The following is a 15,290-nucleotide window of genomic DNA, read 5'->3' as shown; positions in this document are numbered from 1 at the left end:
TTCACAAATGCAATAAACATTATTAACATTTTAAAATGCTATGAAAGATAACATTTTGCTTGACAGGACCAATAAATTTGTATAACTATAAAGGAAAAATATATAAGGTTAATTAATATATAAGCAGAAATACTTTCTATATAATGCCAAATTTTGGTATGCCAAATTATCCAAAGTTTACTGAAATTTCAGTATTTATCCAAATAGTTGGCTTTGTAAACACTGACAAAATTTTGCATATATTCTGTCCACTGATATAGTTTAGTTGATTAAAAAAAATCAGTTGAGCTCAAAGATTTGCAGATGGAAATACATCTATAGTATTATGTGTTTAGTTTATTAAATAGACTCATGTAAAGAATATTTTAAAATAAAAAGAGAACATTATGATAGGTGTTATTTACTAAATAGCAAATGTGCCAAATTTAACATCCAAATGTTATAAAGAAGAAGTTTCCCTTTGGACTAATGAAAAATTAACTTGATATACTGAAATTCTTCCCTTTGTTAATCTTTTTTCTTTTTTTTTTAATGAACCTTAACCCTTTCCACATTGCTAATTTAAACCCTTTCCAGGAGCACAAAAGTTCTCCTTCAGAATATAGAAGCCTCTTTGTTTCCTGCTAGTGATCTCAGCTTTTAGCATAATTTTAGGAATGCTGGAAATTTCAAATTGTATAGGTTCTGCCTCTACCTTTTCTGGCTTTTGAAAGGAAGGCAGAATAAGAGATTGTGCATGCATGTTCCATAAGATTACCTCATGATTGGGAAAGAGAAGATTGATTTTTTAAAGTTTATGGACTCTAGGGTAGGAAAATATTAGCATATAAGAGGCAATACTTGCATTTGAATTTGAAAAACTGGATCCTATGCCAGTATCTAAGTTACTTACTCAGTTTATACAATGGTATGACAAGGTGTATATTGTGACAAACAATATAACTGTTACTTAATTTAAATTTATTGAGACTCAATTATGATTAGAGCTTAGAATTTTGATGACTTTAAAATCTGGAAAAACTGTGATGAAGTCATAAACTTTGTTCATATTTAGTGTATAAAATGACTACAATGAATACTCATTTTATATTATAAAAATAAAATACCAAAGACTAAAATCCCTAAGCTGTCTTTTTAATACTGAGGATTGAAGACAACCATTTTGATTTTTATGAGGTAACATAAGTATTATTTACATGTGAAATACGTTTACTACATAAAAATCATATGACAAATATGACATCTACTCTTATATTTGATTAAATAAAATTACTATAGCACTGTCATCATTCATCTATCACCTCTTACTTTCTAATTGATTTGTTTTTTTAATATCTCCTTTCTAATTTGGTTACCTAAACTTGCTGCAATTTCTTCATCTTGGCTGTTCTAGATTCTGGTATGAATCACTTCCTTTCACTTTAGACTATTTTTCTCTCTTTCCCCTGCCTGCTGCTGATGCTGATGTTCTGGCATGTTCCAAAGACAACTTTTGCATGCGTGGCCTGTCTAACTTTTATCCTGATTTAACGAAACGGATCCGTACTTCCTATCAGAGTAAGTTCTATAAAGGTTAGGCAAATAGCTTTTCTAAGTTTTAATGCCTGATTTAAACCCATACATCTGTGCTTAGTAATGTGTTTTTTAAAACACATTCAGCATGCATGCAAATTTTTGTTTTGTTATGGAAGTGCAACCTGATAATTTTAATAATTATATAAATACTTCAAATAGCTAATATCATTTATCCATTTATTCACACCCATTATTTCAGTGTTTATTACAAACCATGCAGACCATATTCTGTTAGTTCCAGAGTCACTGTCTTTTGTTTTGAGGAGGAAGAGCCATGGTGCCCTTATAAATAGTAAACCCGACAATGCCAGTATCAATAATAATTGAATACTTTCTTGTTTGGAAAACCTTATGCCATTGCTCATTTTAAAAAAGTATTATAACAAGGACTACAGTATTTTCCTAAGTAATTGGATTTCTTAGACTTAGCTAACTTTCCTAGTTTCTGTTGCTTTTTTTTAAATAGAAAACACAAACACACTGTGAAGTTGGGAAATTAAGGTCACAAACCAAAAATCCAATAATATTAACATTTACCATGGTAGAAAATGCAAATTTGAAGATGATGGAGTAAGCAATTCTAAAAACTAGTTCAGAAAGAATGGAGAATGAAGGTATGATTGGAGGTGCAGATATTATTAGTGATATTATGGGCTAACATTCATCGACAAGAAGAGGTTTACAACATATTGATCAGTGTTATGTTAAAAAAGAAGGAACTGGAGAGTGTTATGCTACGTGAAGTAAGTCATACAGAGAAAGACAGATACAATATGTTTTCACTCTTATGTGGATCCTGAGAAACTTAACAGAAGACCATGGGGGAGGGAAAGGGAAAAAAAAAAAAAGTTAGCAAGGGAGGGAGCCAAACCATAAGAGTCTCTTAAAAGCTGAGAACAAACTGAGGGTTGATGGGGGGGGGGGGGATGGGTATTGAGGAGGGCACCTGTTGGGATGAGTACTGGGTGTTGTATGGAAACCAATTTGACAATAAATTTCATATTAAAAAAAAGAAGGTTGCTTAACAATATATATGATGGCTTCATGTTTGTATAAAATAGGCATATACATGTATACACACACATATTGTTTGTATTTTGAATTTCTTCAGACCTCGCCTCACCAGTTTGTAGATGATTAATCGGATCACATCATTAATAATAACCTAAAACATTGTCTTCCTCTAGCTAAAGGATGCCAATTCCTATGAAATCCTTAAAATTTTTCTGGGAATGCCCATAGGGTGACTTATTTTTCATCACAGGTATTCTCTAGTTTTCTATTCTAGTAGAACACCCCCTTTTTGGTTGCTTTTCACTGTCTTTTCTCCTGGTGACTTATGATAGAACACTGATATCTATGTTGGCTTCTGCTGATCCTAAAACAGAAACGAATTAGGTATTATAATATTTCTTGACACCTGAAAATTATGTAAAATTTCATTTCCCCAAAATAAAGCTTTATTGGAATGCAGTCAAACTCATAATTTACATATTATCTATGGCTGCATCCATACTACAATGGCAGAGTTGAGCAGTTGCAGCAGAAAACATATGGCCCATGATACTCAAAATATCTACTATCTTGCTCTTTATATAAAAAATTAGCTGACTCCTACCCTAATACTATTCTTTCACACGCACTCGCTTCCACATAAAATGTTTCAGCCAAAACTTTTCCTGTAAATAGTCTCCACGTGGTTTAACACACATACTGGAGCTTCTGAATCCCAGTTTAGCCTTCTCAGGGTTGGATTCCCCCAAGACTGTGTGTGTGTGTGTGTGTGTGTGTGTGTGTGTGTGTGTGAGAGAGAGAGAGAGAGAGAGAGAGAGAGAGAAAGAGACAGAGAGAGAATGTATCCATCTATATGGATCAAAAAAGTTTCTAAACATGAGACTGTGGCTTTTACACATCTCTTTTAGTTTTAATGTATTTTCTGACATTTCTATAATAAAAATGCAATGCTTTTATAGTAAAAAGAGAAATTTTATGCTGAGGATAAGAAGCAGGAGAAGTCTCTTAATCATGATTCTACAGTATCAACCACAGTATAACAGTTAATGAAGTTCAGAGACATGCTCACTTATTCTGAGCCTTCAATACTCTTATACAGCCTTCAGATTTAAAAAGCAAAGATTTTAAATCTTCATTCAGGGTACTCTAAAATATAATTCCTATCTATATTTTCAAATGAAATTTCTACTACTCTTCTATAAAAACACTCCCCTTAAGCCAAGGGTATTTATCTTGCTATCCTTATAATTTATGCATATTATCCCCCCTCTGAACACACCCTGCTCAAATTTTACCTCCTATTGTAAACTTTTCCTCCTGCCATCAGAGCCCTGTTATGCCAATTCATTTAAATGCCTACAGTGCCTATAGTAGACATGGTAGAACGTGAACCAGTTGGTAGTTGGTGTAGATTCATTTGTATTTTATTTATTTTTATGCATGTGCTCTACCTTTCCAAATGCATGGGAAGAACGTGAAGAGTATATCTAAAATTCTTTATACCCTCTATACCTAGCACAAATATGTGCTCAGTAGTTAAATGATGATGGTAGTAAGATAGAGCATGACAGCAGGCTCTTTCTGCTCATATGAACAGCCAAGGGATTTTTCAGATTTGACAAGGGAGAACAGAAATAGCTTCTGCAGTTATTGGGTTCACTGGAATTTTGCAAAACAAATAGTTTTTTCTAAACAAAGATCTGAAGTGTCAAGACAGAAGTAAAATCAAGTCCTTAGGAGGCCATTAAGAGATCCTCCATGTCTCCACCAGTGAGCTCCCTAGAAATTCAGACAAGCCATGGAATTTGAAATCAAATTTCTTTAAAGTCTTCTCTTGATAATCAACATCATACGGGACTGATTAATGACTTGAAGGTATATCCTGGAATATGCTTTTAAAAATAAATTTTATGAAAACTTGCTTTTAATTTATTGGATCATAAAACCTGGTTATGTTTCTGTAGTTCCATTTTATTATAATAGAGACTATTTGGCCTTTCATGAATTATTTCCTAGCTTTCAGGAAAGCATATCTGCATTGTTCCTACTTGGGGAAACTTAATCCACTTCCACTGAGTGTCTATTCTATTCTGGGATTGTGCTCGGCAGTTTGACTCAGTGTTATATTATTTAATGGTCATTGTAACCCTTTATGGCAGATAGATATTTATCTGTAGATTCCTCTATAGATGAAAAAAAAAATGAAGACAAAGGATATTAAATTAGTTTCTCAAAGTTACAATGAGTGGGAATTAGGCCTATCTGATGCAAAACAGTCTTCATATGCTTTCCATTGTATTATTCAGTGTCTCTAAGTGTCTCAAAGTTTCAGGGTCATTGGAAATCAATCCCATTATACTATAATCAGAAACCACTTTTTTACCCAGTTTTTACCCACAATCAATGAAATAATATATTCAAAAACAAAACAATTTAAAATTATTTTTCACAATTGAGGAGATTAGACATGGTGCTCTCTGAAATCCAGTTTTTATCTTTTATGTTTTATTATATCATGATTATATATTATATTTTATTACATCTCAAAGTGACACACATTCTGTTTTGAACTTTATACTTTCATTTCTGGAGAAACACTTAAATACCAATCTTTTCCTGGGCTCTTTCACTGATCATTTTTTAAGATAGTTTAGGTTCCAAGGAACTGCCTACCCTAAATCTTTATTCCATCTGCAAATCTTTCACATCATAGAATAACAAAACTCTATGGCTCAAAGGAAATCTTTGTATTTGACAGATTATGATTTGTGGAACCAATAAAATGATTTGCAAAGAGCAGCAGGCATAGCAGAGGTTTATATCAAGTTCTACTTTTTCTACTTAAGAAGTACTCATTATATCGGTAATCTGTGGCTAGTCATTTAACTTCTCTGAGTTTCTTTTTTCTCTAATATCAAGTAAAAATTATAATCCCTTAACTCCCTTAAAGACTTATAGAACTTTTCTTGGTTAATGTTTGTAAAAGTACTCTATAAATAGTAGACATTATTATTTTAATAAAAGATGAAACCAAGCCTCAGAGAGGTTAAATATCTTTTCCAGTATAACAACTGGTCTATGGAATGACTAACATCCAGTCAGCTGCCTCGTCAACTAGTGCTCTTCTACTTGTGAAAATGACAGAAATTTTGCTAGTTAGAAAATAATAGTATGCTGTTTAAACCAAAGGAGTTGAGGAATAGGCTTAAGGTAGAACACTGTCAGACAAACTTGCTTGTGCACCAACTTCTTGTAATGCAATGGAAGATCCTTTAAAAAGTCTCAAGTCTATCTATAGATATTTTCCCACTCTCACTGCATGGCTTTTTCAGATTGTGGGGAACGGTAACAGATCCTGGGAACACAAATAGAAGCATAAGGAAAAATTGAAAGAAGAATAAAAGAGAACTAGCAAAGAGAGGCACATGAATGTAAAAAAAAATGAACTTGAGAATATAAAAAATGGAAAAGTAAAACAAAGAATAAGAAAGAAAGAATGCCTCAATGAACAAAAATGAGCAAAAATCATGGTAAATAATAAATGGGAAGAGGTCATTTATTCAAAAAAATATTAAGCATCTTTTGTGTCAAACATTTTTCTAAGCACAAGATATACAGTGATGAATGAAATAATTATGGACTCTTTCCTCAGTTTAGAATAGAAAACATGTAAGGAATGCATATATATAAAACATGTAAAGAATCCATAGATGTACTATTATAATTGAGAAAAGCAAAGCCATCAAGGAGAAAAGTGAGATAAGGGGGAAAAGGTGGACCTATTTTTGAGAGTGTTATGAGAGAAGGGCCTATCTGAGGAGGAAATATTTAAGTGAAATTGTGTCAGATAAGAATGAAACAGACAATGCCTTGGACTTACACTTCAGACCAAGATACAGACCAGATTAATGTCTTGCCTAAAATAAACAAACAAAAAAACCCAGATATAATAAATGAAACTATGGCTTTTTTTAAGATGCAGGACATCAGGCAATGAAATACAGTAATCTCTGAAAATGGGAAACAAAAGAAGTGAACCCTATAACCACACACGTGCCTGCCCTGAGAGTTTGCAGACTGCAGCAAAAGAGGAGGGGAAACCCTAGAGAAACCCAGTTGACTCCCTAAGTTAATGAGATGGAGATGAGAAACCAGGAAAACCAGAGCAACTGCAGTTCACAAAGAAGATCCCAGAGATCTATAGTTTCCTCCTCACCAAAGTACTGATCAACACATACTATGATGAAACTAACTAGGAATACATCAAGAACCATCTGAAGGGATTAAAGGAAACAGTGCCTATTCCCAGCAGCCAGACTAGAAAAAACTTCGAATTCACATCCACTTCTAGTTAACATTGTACTAGAGATTCTAGTGAGTGTAGTCAGGCAAGAAAAAAAGTTATCTAAATTGGAAAAGAAGTTAAATCATCTTTTTTCATAGATGACATCATCATCCATAAAGAAAAAAATCTAAAGAATTCTACAGAGAGCTACTAGAACTAATAAGTGAGTTTAGGAAAGTACAGGCCACAAAGTCAATGTATGAAATCAATTTTATTTCTATCTACCCAAAACAAACAACCTGAAATTAAAATTTGAAAATACCATTCATAATAGCATCAAAAATATGAAACAGCCATAAATAAGACAACAGATGTGAAAGACCCAGATTGAAAACCTGAAAACATTGCTAAGAGAAGTTAAAAAATACCCTTCAAAAATGAAGAATTACACCATGTTCATGTTTCACAAGACTCAGTGTTAAGATCTCATTTCTCCCCAAATTGATTTGTAATTCAATACAATTCCAATAAAACTCTAGCAGACTTTTAATAGAAACTTACAAACTGATTCTAGAGTCCACACAGAAATGCAAAAGATTTAGAGCCAAAAGAGCTTTTTTTTTTAAAAAAAAAGAGAAATGTTGGAAGACCAACACTACCTGATTTAAAGACTTTTTAAAAAATTAGTGTTTTTGAACAGTTTAATGTCAGTCCAAACACAAATAGATCAACGGACCTTAATAGAGACTTCAGAAATATACCCACAAATATATTTGGACAACTAATTTTTGACAGAGGTGCAAAGGCAATTAAGTAGAGAAAGGATTGTTTTTCCTACAAATGATACTTAAACAATTGAAAAAAGTTAACTTTGATCCATACATTGTGACAAATTTTTTCAAAAAATTAACTTATAAATAGATCATTAGCCTTAATATAAAACCTAAAATTTTTATAAATCTAGGAAAAGAGGAGATTTTTATGATACTGGGTTAGGCAAAAGTTTTTTAAATAACATGCTTCATATTAGAACATATGACTACACTGGACTTCTTCAAAAATAAAAATTTCTGCTCTTCAAAAGATAATGTTATGAGAATGAAAAGTTGAACCACAGACTAGGAGAAAATATTTACAAAGCATATATCTTATAAGGGATTTGTATGTAGAATAGATTGTTAAAATTCTAAAAACTATAATAAAGCATAGAACCCAATAAAAATATGGGCAAGAAATTTGAATAAGTAGTTCACAAAGGAAGATATACTGATAACATATAAACATATGAACAGGGAAGGAAACAACCTTCAGAATGGGAGAACATATTTGCAAATGACATGTCTGATAAAGGGTTGGTATCCAAAATCTATAAAAAACTTATCAAACTCAGCACCCAAAAAATAATCCATTTAGAAAATGGTCAGAAGACATGAATAGGTATTTTTCCTAAAAAGACATACAGATGACTAACAGATGAAAAACACTCAACAACACTCATCATCAGGTAAATACAAATCAAAACTGTAATGATTATGACAATGGCCAAATGATGGAAACAGCCCAAATGTTGATCAACTAATTAATGGATAAGGAAGATGTGTATATATACACACACACACACACACACACACACACACACACACACACACATACACACACATCATATACATATATATGTGTATATATATATATCTGCACACATACATACATATATACACATACATACACACAATGGAATATTACTCAGCCATTGAAAAGAATGAAATCTTGTAATTTGCAAAAATGTGGATGGAGCTAGAGAGTATTACGCCAAGCAAAGTAAGGCAGAGAAAGAAAAATACCATATGATTTCACTCACATGGAATTTAAGAAAACAAACAGATGAACGTAGAGGGAAAAAGAAAAAAGAGGGGCAAAGCAGAAAACAGACTGTTAGCTATAGAGAACAAACTGAGAACTACAGCAGGGGAGGTAGGCAGGGGAATGGGTTAAATGGGTGATGAGTATTAAGGAGGCACTGGGTGTTATATGTAAGTGATGTCCTGAGGCACTGGGTGTTATATGTAAGTGATGAATCACTAAATTTTACTCCTGAAACTAATATTATACACAAAAAAAGAAAAGTTTTAGGAAATCAAATCCAGCTGAATATCAAAAATAATTAAATAGAGAATATTCCAGAAATATAATGATAGTCCTTTATTATAATTCAATCAATAAATTGAAGAATTAAACAATAAAAAAAAGCATATGAAAAGATTCTCAACATTCATCATTAGGAAAATCAAATTAAAACTCTAATGAGAGAGGTGCCTTGGTGGCTCAGTTGGTTATGTGTCCAACTCTTAGTTTGCCTCAGGTCATGATCTTATGGTTTGTGAGTTTTAGCTCCACGTGGGGCTCTGCACTGGCAGCGCAGATTTTCTCTCTCCCTCTCTCTTTACTGGTCCCCAGCCTGCAATATCTCTGTCTCTCTCAAAATAAATTAATTAATTAAAAAAAACTACAATGACATATCATTGTACATCGGTTAGAGTGACTAAAATCAAAAATGTTGATCACACCAAGTATTGGCAAGAATGTGGAAGAAACAGAACTCTCCCACCCTACTGGTAGGAATGTACAATGGTATGATCAGTTGGCAGGTTATTAAAGATTTAAATATACATTTATAACATGATCTAGTCATTTTATATCGTTATTTAAACTAGACAAATGAAAGCAGAAAGCCTATATCAATACAAACACATGCATAGCAATCAAACACTGAAACATTTGTAGTAGTCAAAACCTGAAACAACTAAATTCTCCAATAAACAAATTCTGTTATATCTGTTCAGTGGTTTACTAAGCAATAAAAAGGTAAGCACTTTTTCTTCCTTTTTTTAATGTTTCAAGTTTTTATTTAAATTTTAGTTAACATATAGTATAATATTAGTTTCAGGAGTAGAATTTAGTGATTCATCATTTACATACAACACTCAGTGCTCATCACAAGTGCCCTCCTTAATAGCCATCACCCACTTAACCCATTCCCCCACCCACCTCCCCTCCAGCAACTCTCAGTTTGTTCTTTATAGATAAGAGTCTATTATGGTATGCCTCTCTTTTTTCCCCCCTAGGTATGCACTATTGATAAATGTTGCAACATCAATGAATCTCAAAATAATTACACTGAATAAAAGAATCCAGGGGGCGCCTGGGTGGCTCAGTCGGTTGAGCGTCCGACTTCAGCTCAGGTCACGATCTCGCGGTCCGTGAGTTCGAGCCCCGCGTCGGGCTCTGGGCTGATGGCCCAGAGCCTGGAGCCTGCTTCCGATTCTATGTCTCCCTCTCTCTCTGCCCCTCCCCCCGTTCATGCTCTGTCTCTCTCTCTCTGTCTCAAAAATAAATAAACGTTGAAAAAAATTAAAAAAAAAAATTCCAGGCAAAAAAAGGTGTATATTCATATAAAATTCTAGGAAATGAAAACTAATGCATAGTGACAGAAAGCAGATTAGTGGTTGCCTGGGGATAGGAAGGGGCACTTATGGGAAGGGCTGGAAGGAGGGTTACAAAAAGACACAAAGAAACTCTTGTGCATGAGGGATATGTTTATTATCTTGATCGTGGAGATAGTTTCACAGGTGTATACATATGTCAAAATTTATCAAATCATATACTTTATAAATATGTAAATTAAACCTTCATAAAGCTTTTTTTCAAGAAAAAACTAGCCACATGAGGCAGGAAATGGTGTATTCCAGGCAGAGTGAATAGCCTTATAAGAAGGTTCTAAAGGTAAAGGACTTAACTATCTTCTAGAAATAAAAAGAAGGCCAAGGAGGCTGGGAGTGCAATAGAGAAGGACTGAGAGGGAAAATGAGTTAAGATTTTGATGTCTAGATGAGCAGGAATAAGATTATACATGTCCTGAGGCAATTATAAGAAATCCCATTTTATTTCAAGGAGGAGAATGATATGCTTTTATGTCTTAAAAATATCATCCACACTGCTGCATGAAGAAAATATCATGGGGGGGGGGGGGGGGGGACAAAGAAAAGAAAAGAAAAGAAGAAGAAAAAGACAAGATGGCCATTATACCAGTTAGGAGGCCAGTGTGTACTCCACGCAAGAATTGAAGGTGGCTTTGACTAGGGTTTTAACAATGTTATTGTAGAAGAAAGGATAGGTCCAAATATCATTAGTACATTAGAGCTACTAATTATATTCAATGTGGAAGATCAGAGAGTGGAATCAAAAATTCTTTCCAGATTTAGGCTTGAGTCACTGATTGTGGTAGGGTTGGAGTAGGACATGGTAATAAGGAAAATAAACTTCAGTTTTAGACATGTTAGAATTTGGTATGTCTGTCATTTATCCAAGTGAAGATATCACGTGGACAACTAAACAAATCTGAATATCAGTGCTGTTAGTTGAGTCTTTAGCATATAGATAATATGTAATGACATGGGAATAAATGAAATTACCTAGACAGGGGAGAAAGGGGAAACAGAGGGAGGGAAGAGGAGGATTATGGATAGAGACATTAGGAATTTCAACATTTACGTTTCAAAGAAGAGGAGCAGCTGGCCCAGAGGACTTGCCAGAGAAAAGAGAAAAAATGAGGAGACTGTTGCAGAAGCCAAAATAAAGGGGAATGTTTCAAGAAGCGATCAGCCATGTCAAATGCTAAAGATAGGATTAAGTAAAATAAGCTCAGAGAAGTGACTAGTGTGTCTTGCTCTGTGAAGGTTATTAGTGATTCTTTAAAAAGTAGTTTGTGAAGGGGCGCCTGGGTGGCGCAGTCGGTTAAGCGTCCGACCAACCAGGTCACGATCTCGCGGTCCGTGAGTTCGAGCCCCGCGTCAGGCTCTGGGCTGATGGCTCGGAGCCTGGAGCCTGTTTCCGATTCTGTGTCTCCCTCTCTCTCTGCCCCTCCCCTGTTCATGCTCTGTCTCTCTCTGTCCCAAAAATAAATAAACGTTGAAAAAAAAAATTTAAAAAGTAGTTTGTGAAAAGTATTGGGAGAGAAACCAAAATTATATTAGAGAGAAGAGTGGCAAATAAGGAAACAGAACAAGTAGATAACTCTTTCAAGGTGTTTGGTTATGAAGGAGTGTAGAAAAAAGAAGTCAGTAACTTGACTGGAATAAAGTGTCAAGAGGAGGAATTTTTTGTCTTTCCATTTTAGATAAAGAACATATTTTAAAGTTAATGCGAATAGAGAGTGATCCATAGAGAAAGAGAGACTGGTGATAAGGGACAGAGGGGGTAACTAAAGGAGCAAAATCCTTAAGAAGGGGAGAAGGGATGGGAATCAGAACAGATGTAAAAGATTAGTTAATAGGAGGTGTTCTCTACTGTAATAGGTACATAAAAGGAGAGAGCTACATAATAAGAGGAATAAATTGAAAAATAGTATGATTTGGTTAAACAAATGGTTTTTTTATATATCTGATTTTCAGGTCTATATTTTACTTATTTTTTTTTTGAAATTAGTCTTAGAGTGTAAATTTTTTTACCTCAAAACTTTGTGCTAGAAAGCAACTACATTGAACTGTAATTAGTGGGTAAAATATAAAGTTTCATCTTTGAATTTAAACAAAATGCACAAGGAAATAAAAAGTAGGAGAGCTATTACTTAGTAATATGTGTGGGTTTTCTAGAGTCTAGTGAGTAATCTCAGTGTGAGTCAAACAAATAAAACAAGCTAATATAACTTATGGCAGTGGTCTCAACCAAGAATGATTTTGTCCCCGATGGGACGTTTAGCAATGTCTGAAGACATTTTTGGCCCTCACAAGTAGAAGAGGGGTGCTCTACTGGCATCTAGTAAATAGAATGTAGGTAAATATCCTATAATATACTATCCCACAGAAAAAAGTTATCTCACCAAAATGTCAATCAAATTGGAAAAAATTCAGACCAGAGCATTTTATATGATAAGTGATAATTTGGTAAGAAAATCCCCCAAAGTATAGACTATTTATATGTATGGAGACACTTGTGTCTTAGTCTCTTAAAGAATACTGATATTTAACATTCACAAGTTGCTATTTCAAATACTATCTTAATTATATTATACACTAAGATACATTATAGGTATACACTTGACCCTTAAACACTGTGGGGTTAGAGGCACCAACCCTCTTCTGCAGTCAAAAATCTATGTTTAACTTTTGATTCCCCCAGAATTTAACTACCAAGAGCCAACTACTGACCAAAGGCCTTATGGATAACAGTCAGTTAACACATATTTTGTATGTTACTTGTATCATATACTGTATTCTTACAATAAAGTATGCTAAAGAAAATGTTATTAAGAAAATAAGGAAAAGAAAATACATTATACTACACTATATTGCACTATACTTATTTATTAAAAAACTTTGTGTGTTAGTGGATTCATGTAGTTCATACTCTTATTGTGTGCAAGGGTCAACTGTACATGCTTAACATTTTTAAATAAAAGTTGATATAATTCACTGTACCCCAAAGGGGATTTGTCTTCTGATATTCAGTTGTTTATTTACCATAAAATTTCTGTATCTGTTCTCAACCAGGATTTATTATATGTTTCCTTTTATATTATTATTATGCATTTTCTAATGAATCACTGTACAAATCTTCCAAGTTTAGTCAATTTGCTTTACTCTATTTATATGTCAGACATAATTTTCTCCACCTAATCTCTGGGAGATCTCTTTGGGAAATCTCAGTATAATCTTTGGGAAAAGCACAATTATCTGGAATGTACTCTGAGTACTTCATTGGATACTTACTAGTATCAGGAATAGATTAATCAATTTGACTAGTTACCATTCTCTTGGTCTTCCATGTCTTCAGTCCAGCTTTCACAGTATTTCCAAGATATAAAATAAAACCAAGAGAGGAGCTTTCCATTTCTAGACAGGATGTTGAGATATGAAAGTTCATTCCTGTAGTAACAACAATGATCGCAACAGTAATAAAACCCTGTGATAAATACAATGATAAAGTTAAAATCATACTTTTCTGTGGGGATATTAAAAAGTGGTAGATTCAAAGAAGGCTTGATTAAGTGAATTCCAGAGTGAAAGAGACATTCATAGATGAGCAGAAAGCTGCAGCTGCTCCCATACTTGGTGCAAGTGACTGATCTGGGCCCAGGTGCCGAAAGGAGTGGGCCTTCTATAGATGGATGGACTGCAAAGAGTAGGAAAAACTAGAATTGTACATCTAGCAAAAGTCTTATTTATTAATTTGTTTATTTAGAGAGCACATGTGCAAACATGAGCAGAGAGAGGGAGACAGAGAATCCCAAGAATCTCATGAACTGTGAGATCATTACCTGAGCCAAAATCAAGAGTCAGATGCTTATGGGGTGCCCAGGTGGCTCAGTCGGTTAAGGTTCCAACTTCTGCTCATGATCTCATGGTTCATGAGTTCGAGCCCAGTATTGGGCTCTGTGCTGACAGCTCAGACCCCAGAGCCTATTTGAATTCTGTGTCTTCCTCTTTCTCTGCCACCCCTCCCCCACTCATGCTTTCTCTCTCTCTCTCTCTCTCTCAAAAATAAATAAACATTAAAAAAAAGAGAGATGCTTAGCCAACTGAGCCACCCAGGTACCCCTCTAGCAAAAATATTTTAAAATGAAGGTAAATAAATTTGTCATGGGCAGACTTGCACTACAAGATATGGTAAAGGTTGTTTTTGGTTTTGTTTTTAATTTTTATTTGAGAGAGAGAAAGAGCAAGGGAGGGTTGGAGAGGTGCAGAGGGAGGGGAGAGAGAGAGAGAGAGAGAGAGAGAGAGAGAGAGAGAGAGAGAAGGAGAGAGAATCTTAAGCAGGTTTCATGTTTAGTGTGCAGTCCACTGTGGTATTTGATCCCATGACCCTGCTGGGGTCATGACCTGAACAGAAACCAAAGAATTGGGTGCTCAACTGACTGGGCCACACATGTGCCCCAGTATAGGAGGTTTTTAAGCTGAGGGAAATAATACCAGATGGAGATTTAGATATACAGTAAGAATGAAAAGCATTAGAAGAATAAATATGTGGGTAAATATAAAAGATTATTTTGTCATTTCTTAAAATCCCTAGGAGTTTATCTAATTTTTAAATTAAAAACTAACTGTATTATGGGGTTTATAAAATGTAGAAGAAAAACAAATGACAATAGTAACAAAGGATGGGAGGGACATAAACAGAATCATGTTATGTTTCTTTCATCATAAGAGAAATTATGCAATAATAATTAAAAGCAGATTGTGATGAATTATAGATGCATATTATAATCCCTAGAACCACCACTAAAAAATAAATAAATAAATAAAACAGAAGTGTAGCTAAGTAGCCAAAGAGAAGATAAAATAGAATACTAAAAAATATTTGATTTTTTTTCAAAGGACGGAAAAGTGGAATAGTGGAAAAAAGCACAGAAGGACATGCTGAA

At 34.1% G+C, this 15,290-nt stretch overlaps 1 protein-coding gene across 1 annotated transcript in view; it reads left to right on the top strand.

Moving 5' to 3' along the window:
- Nucleotides 1–15,290, top strand: part of STXBP5L (syntaxin binding protein 5 like) — a 390,498-nt gene that overhangs the window by 293,365 nt on the left and 81,843 nt on the right. Inside the window, exon 20 of the mRNA XM_030330346.1 lies at nt 1,486–1,557. Coding sequence (XP_030186206.1) covers nt 1,486–1,557 — 72 coding nt within the window. The remainder of the gene's footprint in view (nt 1–1,485; nt 1,558–15,290) is intronic.

The sequence above is a fragment of the Lynx canadensis genome, chromosome C2 (genome assembly GCF_007474595.2).
Source record: "Lynx canadensis isolate LIC74 chromosome C2, mLynCan4.pri.v2, whole genome shotgun sequence".
In the NCBI taxonomy this organism is placed as follows: Eukaryota; Metazoa; Chordata; class Mammalia; order Carnivora; family Felidae; genus Lynx; species Lynx canadensis.
This window is presented reverse-complemented; position numbering and strand designations above follow the sequence as displayed.